At 42.4% G+C, this 14,226-nt stretch overlaps 1 protein-coding gene across 4 annotated transcripts in view; it reads left to right on the forward strand.

The window, feature by feature from the left end:
• COL11A1 (collagen type XI alpha 1 chain) overlaps nucleotides 1-14,226 on the forward strand; it is a 253,111-nt gene that overhangs the window by 36,062 nt on the left and 202,823 nt on the right. For all 4 annotated transcript variants that reach the window (XM_083620394.1, XM_083620396.1, XM_083620393.1 and 1 more), the window contains exons 3-4: nucleotides 6,951-7,164; nucleotides 8,246-8,408. In XM_083620394.1, coding sequence (XP_083476520.1) covers nucleotides 6,951-7,164; nucleotides 8,246-8,408 — 377 coding nt within the window. The remainder of the gene's footprint in view (nucleotides 1-6,950; nucleotides 7,165-8,245; nucleotides 8,409-14,226) is intronic.

The following is a 14,226-nucleotide window of genomic DNA, read 5'->3' on the forward strand; positions in this document are numbered from 1 at the left end:
TCCAATGGGATTTAAACAGTCAGCCTTCCTGGCCCTATGCGAGTGGAGTTACTCTCTCAGTGTTGGCCACCTGACAACTGTCTCCTCCTGAGGAAGCAGCATCTCTCGGCTGGCCTGTGCAGCAGCTGCCCTTGAAAACGAGCTCTGAGTCGCTCGGGAACAATGGCACTCTCTTGCGGGTCACTCTTTAAGAGTATTAAAGAACCCCCTTGCTTTATCAGGGTTTTCCTGCCACCTAATGCCCTAGCTAGAGAGCTTTTCTCTCTCTTTTTTGAGAAGAGGCTCGCTTACACAAATAAGAACTGATGGTAGAGCGGAGCTGTCACTCAGTCTTAAATCACAGTGACCTTGCCATTGAAAGCTCTTGAATGGTCATTGGACCGTTGCCTTTTAGCAGAGAATAAAATGCCCTCTGCCAAAGCCAGGGCTGGAGACTGCAGAACAGACATTCCCTTGAGGGGAAATAAGTCTTGTGTTAACTTGCAGTTAGGCTGGTGGTGATGGTGGTTTTTATTTTTTCAGAACAGCACTGTAATATAGTTGGTAGGTTTGGCAGCGATATGGAAGCTGCTCATTTTGGTGGTTTTTTGTGTGTGTGTGTTTTGGTTGCCAGAGTAAACACGCTCATTATGCTGTATGTTGGCAGTTACCTAAATTAAAATAGCCTTTGGCTCTGTCTTCCTTGCTCATCGCCTTTTCTTCTTTTGTGACATTTGTAGGATTTCTAGTGTTAGAACTAATCTGAGGAACTAACATTTCTGCCCCCCAGATGGCCTCAAGAGCTTTTCTCTCTGGGAATGCAGGTGAAGAAGTGTGGGGGGGGGGACCATTTGAACAGCCAAGGAAAAGAGAAAACACACACACACATTCATAGTTCTCCACTTGAACAAAAGAAGTGGAGAGAATGTGAATGCTTTAATGAACTGAGCACAAAACCGTCTGTGAACACAGCACTATCACTTTAAGGCTGTCAATGAGTTTAGTTCCCCTGTTACCTGAACAAATTATTCTACCTTTAAAAACAATTATGTAACTGGAGAGCACTAAACTCCAGCACAGGATAGTCTTATGGCAGGCAGAATAATAGCTACAAGGAAGTGGAGGGCAAAATAATGTTAATACCCAAGGTAAACGAAAACATGACAAGCCATGGTTTATTGTTATGTGACTGAGCCTAGTCTTCCCCAGGTCTTGTGACTAACCCCTGTCCTTCTCTGGTGTGGCCGCGAGGAAGTGTTTGGAAGAGTTTTCTTCCTTTTAAAAAAATTAACTGTTGCTTATCATGTCACCCAAACCTGACAAAGCCTTGGTTTGTGAATAATGTTAAACCATAGCAATATATATATATATATATATATATATATATATATATATACACACACTAAGGCTTAATGCCTCTGTCACTCTCCTCCCCTGCTCCTGTCTTTGTCATGCTGTGAAGAAACAAACCAAAGGTGAGTGCTTGTGGTTCGTTTCTTTCCAGATTTATTCCTGGCTTACCACTTGTCATTTCTTTATGGGAAATAAAACATGAATACTTGTTCACATACAGTGCAAAGCTAGCCTCTGATTTCTTGCCTCCTGAAGACAGAAGAGAGGAAGGAGCTAATCAGTAGTGTGCACTACTATGCTTCTCGTTTTCATTAAACCACAACTACTTGTTAACTATGGTTTAACATTCTGCGTGAACCAGCTCAGTTTGCTGTAGAACTTCACAAAATCTGATACTGTCCTCATGCTAAGCCAAATCAGGACCTAGTATGAACGAACAAACTTGTGGGCTTCTGGGAAGGGGACTGCTGTTGTTTTCAACCATCCAAACATTTTATATGTTTATTTGTTTGTTTGGTCATTCTGCTCCAGTGCTGAGCTAAGCCAAGGCATATCAGTAAAATATTTCCTGAATATACTGTAATTATACTGTATTTCGTTTCATCTTTTCTTCTGGTTGACTTTCCATTCCATTATATTGTTTTTCTTATTTATACTGGACCTTAGTACTATACGATATATTTATCTTTTCTTCTTTTTAGTTATTCATATTTGTGTCTGTAATTTTCATTTCTTCTTCTTTTTGTATGTTCATTTATAATTTTCATTTTCATCTGGGCGTGTGGGTGTTTGTGCAGTAAAACTGAAATAAAAATGAGTTTAAAAAAATAAAATATTTCCTGAATATCTTGGAATATTTTATATCTGCAGTTCTGGTACCATGGTACCTGATTTTAATATTTGATATTTGACAGGACATTCAGTAATGTTTGGCAGGTGAGATGCAATTGTATTTAATACTGATGTGGTAATCACAGCAGCCTAGTATGTTAGCACTTGTCTTGCAGCCATAGGCAGGAAGGTATTGCATGCAGGAAAGTGAGTAGGCTGGCTGAGAATGGATGGAGCATTCTAGCCTTCAAAGGAACGTGAAAGAGGAGTCAGTCCTGGGCACGTTCAGCATGCCTCCTCTCTGCCATGCAGATTCCATTCGGCCACCCCCACCCCTTAATTTGCTGCCTGGGGCATATGTTCACTTCCATCCCCTCTCAATCCAGCCTGGGTGTACTGGATACACGAAATGAAATTCCATTCACATTTCAAAGTTTAAGATATGATGCTCAAGCGATGCCTTCATACTCTCAAATGAAAACTGTCACATTTAATATGTGGCTGGCAAAAGAATGCTAATATTTGCAGTTACTCGCTTCAGCTTGAAGAGCTGTATCAAGTTGCTATTCTGAAGACCATTTGAGGACCAAAGTTGCTTTTTTACAGGAAGACACTGAGAGGATTGTGTGTTTGTTTTTTTTCTTTTAAGTCTATACAGTGGTACCTCGGGTTAAGAACTTAATTTGTTCTGGAGGTCCGTTCTTAACCTGAAACTGTTCTTAACCTGAGGTACCACTTTAGCTAATGGGGCCTCCCGCTGCTGCTGCACTGCCACCGTGCAGTTTCTGTTCTCATCCTGAAGCAAAGTTCTTAACCCGATGTACTATTTCTGGGTTAGTGGAGTCTGTAACCTGAAGCGTCTGTAACCTGAAGCGTCTGTAACCCGAGGTACCACTGTATAGTAAAGATAATGGATGATATGCAGGGTTAAAGTAAAGGTAAAGGGACCCCTGACCATTAGGTCCAGTCGTGACCGACTCTGGGGTTGCGCGCTCATCTCGCTTTATAGTCCGAGGGAGCCGGCGTTTGTCCGCAGACAGCTTCCGGGTCATGTGGCCAGCATAACTAAGCCACTTCTGGTGAACCAGAGCAGCACACAGAAACACCGTTTACCTTCCTGCCAGAGCGGTACCTATTTATCTACTTGCACTTTGACATGCTTTCGAACTGCTAGGTTGGCAGGACATACTCAAAGTTGAAATCAGTGAACTTAAGGCTGAGATAAATGCATTCAGCTTTTGAATGACAAACATTGTATTTAATATTTTGGTGGCCAAAGGATGCTAATATTTACAGATACTCACTTGAGCTTGGAGGAATACATAAAGCCTTGTTTTCTACAGTAAGCAGCTGGGAGTTGTTGTTTTTTTAAATTCAATCTAGTAAAGATAATGCTATCCACTGCCCAATTTGGGAGAACGCTTCAAAACCTCTGTCCATGACCTTCCCACAGGCTTTTCTATCTGCAGTTTGTTCTAGCAGCCTGAAAGCACATGCCCAGACTAGATGAATTAGTGCCACCTGCCTTAAACATTCTCAGCATATCCTTTAGATTAGATTAACAGTTCAGACAAGGCAGGTGTTCAGTTCCTTTCAAGTCTGAAGCTCTCCATCCATCTGGCCCTCATTCATGCAGCTCTGAGCTTTTCCTTCCTTTTTGCAGTCACTTGTGCCAAAAGGTAGGATGCTGAGCATATACATTTTCAGCTGAGAACAAAATAGCTTTCACACATAGGATGCTCTATTGTTGTACGTGTCAACAGAAAGTGCTTCCAATACAGTGCACATTTGTTTCTTTGTTGTCACTTAATGCGTGGTTGGTCTAAAGCTGTGTTCTTCAGACTTGGGTCCCGAGATGTCGTTGGACTACAACTCCTGTCATCCATGGCTGCTGCCTAAGCTGTCTGGGGGAGATGGGAGTTGTAGTCCAACAATATCTGGGAATCCAAGGTTGGGGAAAAAATTGTTGGTGTAAAGAGGTGGGGGTTGGACAAGCTGTAATGGGTTTTGTGGGGTGAGCTGTAAGGGGAAGAGGGGGTGGTTTGGAGAACTGGATGGGGGAAAGTTGGATGGGTGAATGAAATGAGGAGGGGCAAAACCCATAGAAACAGAAAAACAACAACAAATATTTAGGAAAAGGAGGAGAAAGCGCTGATACACCACATATAATGGAAATGTTTCTGGGCCCCCATACAAATTATAAAATCCTACAGCTTACAGTTGATAAGAACAACCTTCCTGCAAGCCCTACACACAATATCTGGCTTTCATTCTCATTGTGAATAAGTTAGAGGCTGGCAGCCCTTTTAAGCCTTGAGGAGTCCTCAAATAAATTCCTTCCAACTAACAGGAACTTTCATATAACTTCTGTGACTGAAGTGCTTCCATATTGGGGTAGCTCACAAATGGCCATGTTATGGTAATAAAGTTAGGCTGTTGGGGTTTTTTGTGGTTTTGTTGTTGTTGAAATAAACAAAACAGATCAAAATGGAGAAAATGTATGCATTAATAAATAATTACAATTATGCCTCATGAATAAACAGGTGAAACGCAGATAGGGTTAGAAAGAAATCCATAGGTTTTTGAAACGATGGCTTCAGTTCATCAAGCAAGCTATGCCTACCTCCTGTAGCTTCTGCCCTTAAATTTGCCTTTCTTTCTGAAAGGTTTTACAAGTCAAATTTACAGAATTGTATCCAAGGTTAGAGACAGATTCAAATGGCTTGGAATATTTCAAAACCTTCCGTGAGCATAATCTGTTTAAACCCTCTCTCACTTACAGCGGTTTTAAGGAGCTTAAGCAATTTGAAACCTGTAGAGCATCTAATGTTGTTTAAGCCCCACAAAGCCACTTTATGATTCAGCCCCAGCAGTTTTATATCGCTCAAATGCAAATTACGTTGGAGCCCATCCCACCGGGATGCTAAGCGGTTCTAATTTGGGCTTTAAAAATGAACTCGCTTTACTCCTCCTTTTCCTAGATGCACTAAGGGCTTCGAGTGTCTAAAACAGGAACAGCTCTCTCCACAACTATTTCATTCATCTACAGGTCCCCTGACTCACATTGTGTAGAGGGGATGCTTATCAAATTTGCAAATGACACTTAGCTTAATGCTATGGAAGATGGAATTAGCATTCAAAATTATCATGGTAGGCTGGAATATTGGGCAGAAAGGAAACCAGCAAGATAATTTGCTTTTACACCATGCTATGTTTTTCTATCTTTTACCGTAAGCCACTTAATATGTTTTTTAATATGTTAAGCAGTCGAGCCAGTTTGCTGCTTAGCAATAAATAAATGCAGGACTTTATGCTCATATGCATAACCCAGGTATGGGGAACATCTGGCCCTCCAGATGTTGCTGAACTACAGTTCTCATTATTCCTTGCTATTGGCCATACTTGCCTGGAGCTGCTGGGAATTAGAGTTCAGAAACATCTAAATAACCAAAGGTGTACACCAGGCATACACAGAAACTTGATCTCACAACCTTCCATAAGCACGTACACACACTTTCCCTCTCCTACACACACACACACACACACACACACACAAACACACACACAAATCATATGGGCACACATGCATCTATCACACATGCAAAGACAAGGAATATGACCTCTGAATGCTTCTTCAACTATATGGGTCCCCATATATTTAGGGTTGTATAATTTAACACCAACATCTTGAATTGGGTTTGGTAGCATATAGGTAGTAAGTGCAGCTTCTGCAAATTTGCACCATGCAAAATTATGGCAGCTTCTTGACTGTCTTCAAGAGTAGTCCCATGTAGAGTGCATTACAGTGATCTAGGTTATCAAAAGATGGATGATTGTGACCAATATTAGGCTTGCCCAAGCCACACTAAAATCAGTGAGACCAACACTCGAGTCCTAATCATGCTTACTCACAAGTAAGTTCCATTTATTTTGTCGTGACACAGTTTCATTGCAGCCTACTTGATTAAAGGTGAGTTCTACTGAACTTGAGGGGACTTCATGTGAATAAGATCAAGAATGGTATAGGAACCCCATTGCTTTTTAAAGATAATTTTCATTGTCAGATAACAACCAGTAACAACTGCAACTGAATAGAAAACAAAAGGAGTGACAGGTTACATGTATCATATCGCAGAATAGGAAGGAACAAGCAATAAAGGCGGTGATGTAAAATCTCATCATGTGAGTCTTCATCTAAATGAGTTTCTCAGCCCAATTGGTTTTAATGGGACTTGGGATTTCATTATTCTCCCTTTGCAGCACTTAAAGAAATCGTGATGGAGGTTCAGAAGTGGCCATACAATTAAGTGCTTGTAGAGCAGAATGAATAGGAAGGAAAGTAAAATGCTTTAAGAGAAAGAAGCATTCTGTAATTTGTAGCACTTGTTTTCAAGAGAAGTAATAGAAAGTTTGATTCACTTTGGTCAGGAGCTGGGAGTCTTTTTCAGTCCAAGGTTATCATTCCATTGTACACAATCTTCTGGGGGCTGCATGGCAGCAGAGGTTAGGGCCAGAGGCAAAAAGTTGGTTGGGCAACTGCAGTGACTCCTACCTCTGTAAATTGACTATATTCCAACCATACAAAATTCAGATGCATAACTCTCAATCCAGGCAAGCAAGCGAGAGGAGTAACATATGAAGGAGACATCCCAGAAGGCAAAAGCACTTAAGGAGGTCACAGAGTAGGGCCAGAGCTTTACCTGGGCATGGGATGTGACCATGCAGTCCTAAGGTGTAGGACGTTTCTTCTCCGCAAGATTAGTGACACTGCATTTTTCTCTCGACAGGTGGAAACTTCCCTGAAGACTTTTCGATACTATTTACAGTGAAACCTAAAAAAGGAATCCAGTCCTTTCTTTTTTCTGTCTACAATGAGCAAGGCATCCAGCAAGTTGGTGTTGAGGTGGGCAGATCACCTGTCTTCCTGTATGAGGATCAAAATGGGAAGCCTGCGCCGGAAGATTATCCCCTCTTCAGAACGGTCAACATTGCTGATGGAAAGTAAGTGAAAAATGAAGGTGGATATGGCATCCAAGGTGGCGGACAGAATTAATACCTGCAGCCAGATGATCCAGACCAGGATTCCACCCCCCTTCCCCAAATCGTGTTCTATAGAAAACTGGAAGCTTATCAGGAATTCCTCAACAGCAAGTTCAGTAATAGCAAACAAATTTCCTTCAAGGCCAGATTTCCCACCACTGCTGATCTTCCCATACAATGCACAGTTACAGTAGAGTGTTTGGTGGGTGGTACCATTTAATGCAGGGACATGGGTGGCACTGTGGTCTAAAGCACTGAGCCTCTTGGGCTTGCCAGTTGGAAGGTCAGTGGTTCGATTCCCCGCAACAGGGTGAGCTCCTGTTGCTCGGTTCCAGCTCCTGCCAACCTAGCAGTTTGAAAGCACGCCAAAGTGCAAGTAGATAAATACATACTGCTCCTGCGGGAAGGTAAACAGCATTTCCGTGCGCTGCTCTGGTTTCACCAGAAGTGGCTTAGTCATGCTGGCCACATGACCTGGAAAAACTGTCTGCAGACAAATGCTGGCTCCCTCGGCCTATAAAGCGAGATGAGCGTCGCAACCCCAGAATCGTTTGCAACTGGACTTAACTGTCAGGGGTCATTTACATTTACCTTTACCATTGAATGCAGACATTCAGTGATTGTAGGGTGGTTGACAGTGAAGTTCAGCAGGCCTCACCTGCTGAGTAGGATGGAAAATAAATATTTGGAATAAATATAATAGGTCATTCCCCCCCCCCCCAACTATTGGTACAGTGGAACCTTGGTTGTCAAATGCTTTGGAAGTTGAACATTTCAGCTTTTGAACGCTGACAACCCGGAAGTGAATGCTTCCATTTTCGAATGTGCCTTGGAAGTTGAACAGCTTGCAAAGCATGTTTCTCCATTTTCTTCATTGCAATTGCCAAATGGCGATTGTGCCTTGGTTGTTGAACATTTTGGAAGTCAAGCGGTCTTCCAGAATGGATTATGTTCAACAACTGAGGTTCCACTGTATTTGCAAATATTATTTGGGAACAAAATCATTCCTATTTTACCAAAATCAGTTATGTTCTTGTGCTAGGTGGCATCGGGTAGCCATTAGTGTGGAGAAGAAATCCGTCACTCTGATTGTGGACTGTAAGAAGAAAACCACGAAACCACTTGGCAGGAGTGACCGAGCAATTGTTGACACCAATGGCATCACAGTCTTTGGAACAAGGATTCTTGATGAGGAAGTTTTTGAGGTAAGTGTTCAGACAGCGGATTTTGACTGTGAATACAGTACTTGCAAAAGAAGAAAACTGCAGGCATTCATCTCAACTGTCTAGGACTATATCAGTATAAGGCTTATGGAAATCACATTTAGAAGGCCAGCTTACTTTGAAAAGAACACTTGGCTTTCTTTCATGGCTGATGTGCAAAAAAAGAGAAATTAATCTCACAGATGCCCCAAAAGGGATGAGTTCTTTATTTATACAATGTGCCCAACACATTTTGGCCAAAAATATCTTTCTCAATAGCTCATGTCTTTGTTTTCTACTGAACCAATCTCAAAAGTTTCTGTTGCTGTGAGAAACTGATAGGGTCTTCTTTCACAGTTGCCTAGGCATAAGGATTTTTTTAAAAAAACGATTTGTTAAGGTAACTGGAATTTGCACTCCTACTAATTGGGGAATTCCCACAACTAAGGTTGGATATTCTTTAGGGGTGCACAGTGGATTTGGGTGAATCTGGGTGCTTCTGAGAGATTCTGGACTTTTCTGAGGTGAAATGGAATCTGTATATGGTGCCCAAGGCAAAGTTGAGATCCCCAAAGCTTTGTGGCACCTTGGTGATTAAGACATTAAAAAATTCACTGCAGGCAAGTATATGCTAAAAACAAAACTAATATCTCTAAGCTCACCGTATAAGGAAAATACCAAAGCAGGGAGAAGGGAAAACTCTGTTGTGTTTGATAAGTCAAAATTGTAGTAAGAGAAACTGATACTACCTGGACTGACCAATCCCAGCGCTTTGGGAAAGATATGTTGAAGTAAATAAATAGCTCTGATCTCATGAACTTCTTTCTGTTTTGCAAGTTCTATCTCTACGGAGCAGGAATATCATTAAAGGAGTTCTAAGAGAGCAGTTAGAGAAAGACTTTTCTTTTGCATGAGTCCTAAATACTTTATTTTCCTTTTTCATTTTGGAAAATTCTACACTCTTTTTTTCATCTATTCCTTTTGATTTACTGGTAATCTTCCTGTTGTTTTGGGGTCTTGGTTTCCTGCTTGTTCTTATTAGAGTGAGATAGGAGGAAATTAGCAATATATAATATATCAGTTATTTCACTCTTTTTTGAGGGTGGTTGATAGCCCATCATTACCATAAAGGTAAAGGTTCGTAAAGGTAAAGGATCATATGGTCGGCGGTTCGAATCCCAGCGGCGGGGTGAGCTCCCGTCTTTCGGTCCCAGCTCCTGCCCACCTAGCAGTTCGAAAGCACCCCTAAGTGCAAGTAGATAAATAGGTACCACTTTATAGCGGGAAGGTAAACGGTGTTTCTGTGTGCTGCGCTGGTGCTGGCTCGCCAGAGCAGCTTCGTCATGCTGTCCATGTGACCCGGAAGTGTCTGCGGACAGCGCTGGCTCCCGGCCTCTTAAGTGAGATGAGCGCACAGCCCTAGAGTCAGACACGACTGGCCCGTACGGACAGGGGTACCTTTACCTTTAAAGGTAAAGGTAAAGGACCCCTGACAGTTAAGGCCAGTCATGAATAACTCTGGGGTCGCGGCGCTCATCTCACTTTACAGGCCGAGGGAGACAGTGTTTGTCGGCAGATAATTTTTCCAGGTCATGTGGCCAGCATGACTAAGCCGCTTCTGGTGCAATGGAACACCGAATCCAGAGCAGTGCACGGAAATGCCATTTGCCTTCCCACCGGAGCGGTACCTATTTATCTATTTGCCCTTGACGTGCTTTCAAACTACTAGGTTGGCAGGAGCTGGGACTGAGCAATGGGAGCTCACACCGTTGCGGGGATTCAAACTGCCAACTTTCTGATCGGCAAACCCAAGAGGCTCAGTGGTTTAGACCACAGCGCCACCCTAACTTCCTTCAAAAATATATTAATCATTGGGACTTACCTGGTACTGCAATTGAACTTAGTCCCACTGAACACAATGCAACTCAGTTTGATCAGATTGCATAGGGTTGGCTACCAGTCAGTAAAAGGGCTTCTCTCAAACATTTGCTACTCATTAATAAACTAGGTAAATGGAGATGTGGAACACACAGAGAAAATAAAGGACAGAGGGAAGCTTGTGGAAGGAAATATCTCAGAAAAAAGAGGATTGATCTTTCTAAGTGAAATGTCTTTCAATCTCAACTAACCATAGAGAGAATCACTTTAAGGTTCCATATAGCAGTATTTTACACCCGTCCAATTCAATAAATGGAGACAGCCATTTTATCACCCATTTTATACCTCACAGGTGCATGATGTGTGGCATAATTCTCCTTGCCTCTTGGCAATATGACACAGCAGACTGGGTTTCATTTGGGTTAAAATGAGAACTCTCACTGCGATTCTTTGGCAGTTGGTATGGGCTGTTTGGTAGCTGCCTTTCAACATTCAGAACAAACAGGGGGAGAGGGATGCACAGCACCTCTGTGGCTTATTTGAATAGCCAGTGTTCAGCCTACGTATTTTCCTCTACAGAGTGCTGCATGCAATGCAGAGGTAGAAATGGCACAAGAATATTCCTCTGTGGAGTTGCATTTTGCATGTGGACTATGCATGGGCCTCTTGCGCTTCCTTTCCCTCTGTTTGTTTTGAATGTTCAAAGCTGGTGTTACGTCTAAGTAAACTTAAGATTGGGCTGTAAGCAGGGCCTTTTTTCAGCCAGAAGTCACTGGAACTCAGTTTTGGCACCTCTCAGATGGGTGCCATTGCCATTATAAGGGAACAAGGGAGGCATTCATGGTGAGTTCTGGCACCTCTTTTTCTAGATAAATCACACTGGCTGTATGACTGTGATCCAAAGCTGAATTACTTGGAAGCTTATTTTGCCTTAATCCGTGGCACATAGAGACTGAGAACACTCATTGCAAACATCTCAGGGAGCTTGCTGGAAACAGCCTGTGTCTCCAACATGCCAACAAAATATAGCATGGGCCATCGTGTCATTTGGGTTCCTGGCATGCGGTGTCTTTACGTCGGTGTCAGTCACCTACTAAAAGGCCTCACGTTGGTATAGAAATTCTCTGGGCCAGGCACCAGAGTCACTTGATAGCTCCTGTTACATGTTATGGCCACAGCATGGCTAAATCATCACAAGGAAGCCACTTCCATCAGTCCTCACATGATGCCTATAACATGTGTGCTGGCTCTTGACTTCTAGGAAAATATGTATAAGATAGAAGTGTCCATGTGCAGGATTGCAGCCTTCCCTGCAGTTGAGGCGAAGGTGCCCCTGAAAGAACTCTTGTTTATGACTCTGGCCTTCTGAAGTTTATTTATTTCATAAATCTTTCCAGTAACTAGAGAGGATTTGGCAAAAGGAAGTATATTTTTCCACTATTTAAAAGCCAGGAAGAAGGATTATACAGAAGACTGAAACACATCTGTTTAGAGAAATGTATATGGGTGACTGAACTCTATATAGGAGGTATTGCCTAGAAATATTATTTTAACAGACTGCTGGAGGACATTTATGTTTTCAGGCATCTGATTTTTACAAGCCTATCATCTGCCAGTGAAAATATTCCAAGCTGAAAAGAAAGGCTGTTAGAATAGATGTGGTGGTGCCTAGTTAAGTCTTTTTGCTTCACACAGAGGTCATGAGCAAGGCTAATAATAAAAATAATAATAAAAATAATAATAATGGAAGATGGCAAGATCCCCAAGGACGTGATGTACAGGGAGCTGGCTTCAGGCACCAGGCCCATTGGCAAACAAGCACTGTGTTACAAAGATGTCTGCAAACATGAAAGCTGGCAAAATCAACCCTGCTGTGTGGGAATGCCTTGCAGATGACCGCAGTGCCTGGAGACAAGTCGTGCATCATCATCATCAACAACAATGTGTCCTCCTTTGGTTTGGAGCCACATTAATTCCTGGAAAGTATACAGTTACTTCATCCTTATGAATTCCACACATTCTAAGTTGCCCTCAAAAATTCAAGGCAAATTTGAGCACTATCCTTTGGTGATAAAACACAGCCACAAAAGGATAGCAAGCAATCCTCAGTGGTGTTCAGTTGTAGGGTCCCCTCTCCCAAAGTGAAATTTGAAGTGAATTGGGAGGTTCTGCCTCAGGTGGAACATCTGAGGAGTTTTGAGGGAAACTGGATGGATATTGTGAAATTTATCTCGGCAGGTTTCCACATTCTTCCTTATATAGTTCTTACAGGAGGGCCCTGGAAAGGCTCACAAGTGTTTGGGATCCAATTCATTATCCGACAATGAATTTGGCTCTCTGTGATTGGTTGCAGTGGTAGAGCTGTCGAAAACCAACATCACTTGGTATTTCATCACAGTGAAATTTGAGAGCTGTATCAATCAAAATGATTGAGCTTGATGTGATACAAGGATGGGGAACTTGTGGTCCTTCAGATGTTGTTGGACTGCCATTTCCCATAATCCCTGACCATTGACCATTATGCCTGGGGCTGATGAGAGTTGTAGTCCAACAACATCTGGAGGGCCACAGGTTCCTCACCCCTTTGCCTGTGATATTTGAACTGTGGTGCCTGCATCACACATGCAGACCATCAGTTCAACCCTATTCAGGCAATATAGCTCCCATTTTGACAAACTCAGGAGCACGGAGTGGGGTCGTGCTACGGATACGTGCTTCCTGGCACCCACATATAAGACGTACATTTCAACACGCAAAGGCCTCTTCCCTGTTGATGTTCACTTTATGTGTGGGTGGCAAGGGTTAGGGCTAGCTGCTGCATGAGATATCTAGGGTGTGACTACAGGCATTCCCTTACTTGCACACGGTTGTCTTGTGCGTGAATGCATATACACGTGGTGTTGGTAAACAAATAAAGAAACAAACAAATGATTGCTTACCTGAAATGGCAGGTGAGAGCTGGAAGGTCCTTGTGGCTCATGAGGAGGCGCTCTCAGAGTCCAAAAAGGACATCAGTGAGCCAAAAGTCCAGGAAAAAGACTCCAAGTGCTTCAAAATGGCATGTGGGAACTCTCACTGCTGCCACACTACCCCGGTCAACAGCTGTTAGGTGAGAAGCTGCATTTATTGCAGCAGGTTCCTCACTTATATGCATTTCACTAAGCAGACACTGGCCCGAAACATAACCCCTGCGTAAATGGGGAGTCACCTGTACTTGGTGTCATGACTCTACTTTCAGCTCTTGTTATGCTCTGTGTTCAGTTATAACATCTGAACAGGATTTGGAAGATGTAGTTATCAAGCACACACGATACACACATGAATTCACAACCTTAGTGATAACAGCATGCTAATTTTAGTGAGACTCAATTTTCAAAACACATAATTATTTGAGAATGGGAGAACAGGATGAAGACTACAGGCTTGATTTGCTTCTGCTGTTTCGTTCTACAGTATTATGTTGACTCTGAAAATATAATCATTGGGTTTGATGACTAGCAGAGGGAGATTTAAGCACAATTCCTTAGAACTGGAATTCATCTTCCCCAAACACATTCCAGGTACTAATGGATTTCTTGTGTTTGAATAATAAAGAAATATTGTTCCACACATTGGCTGAAGAAAATAGGCATTAAGAATATCTATCTCAGAGGGCTTCAGTACCCTAGTATATAATCAGTGTGGCTTCAGTACCCTAGTATATAATCTATTATACATATGTTGTTATTCAAACACTTGAGGTGTATTTTTCTACCCAACTTTCAGTGGAATCTGTGCTCTACAAAGTATGGGGGGAAATGATACGTGCGGTATGGAGCGAAGCATTCCGGCAAAATTTGGAGCTTTGTATAGTAGAACTGAATAGTACCACTGCTGAACAGAGAAGGAGGAAGCAAAATTGCCAGTGACTCATTAGAGAAACAACGTAACTGCCTGCCAATGC

This window comes from Podarcis filfolensis (assembly GCF_964270895.1).
Source record: "Podarcis filfolensis genome assembly, chromosome: 6".
Lineage (NCBI taxonomy): Eukaryota > Metazoa > Chordata > Lepidosauria > Squamata > Lacertidae > Podarcis > Podarcis filfolensis.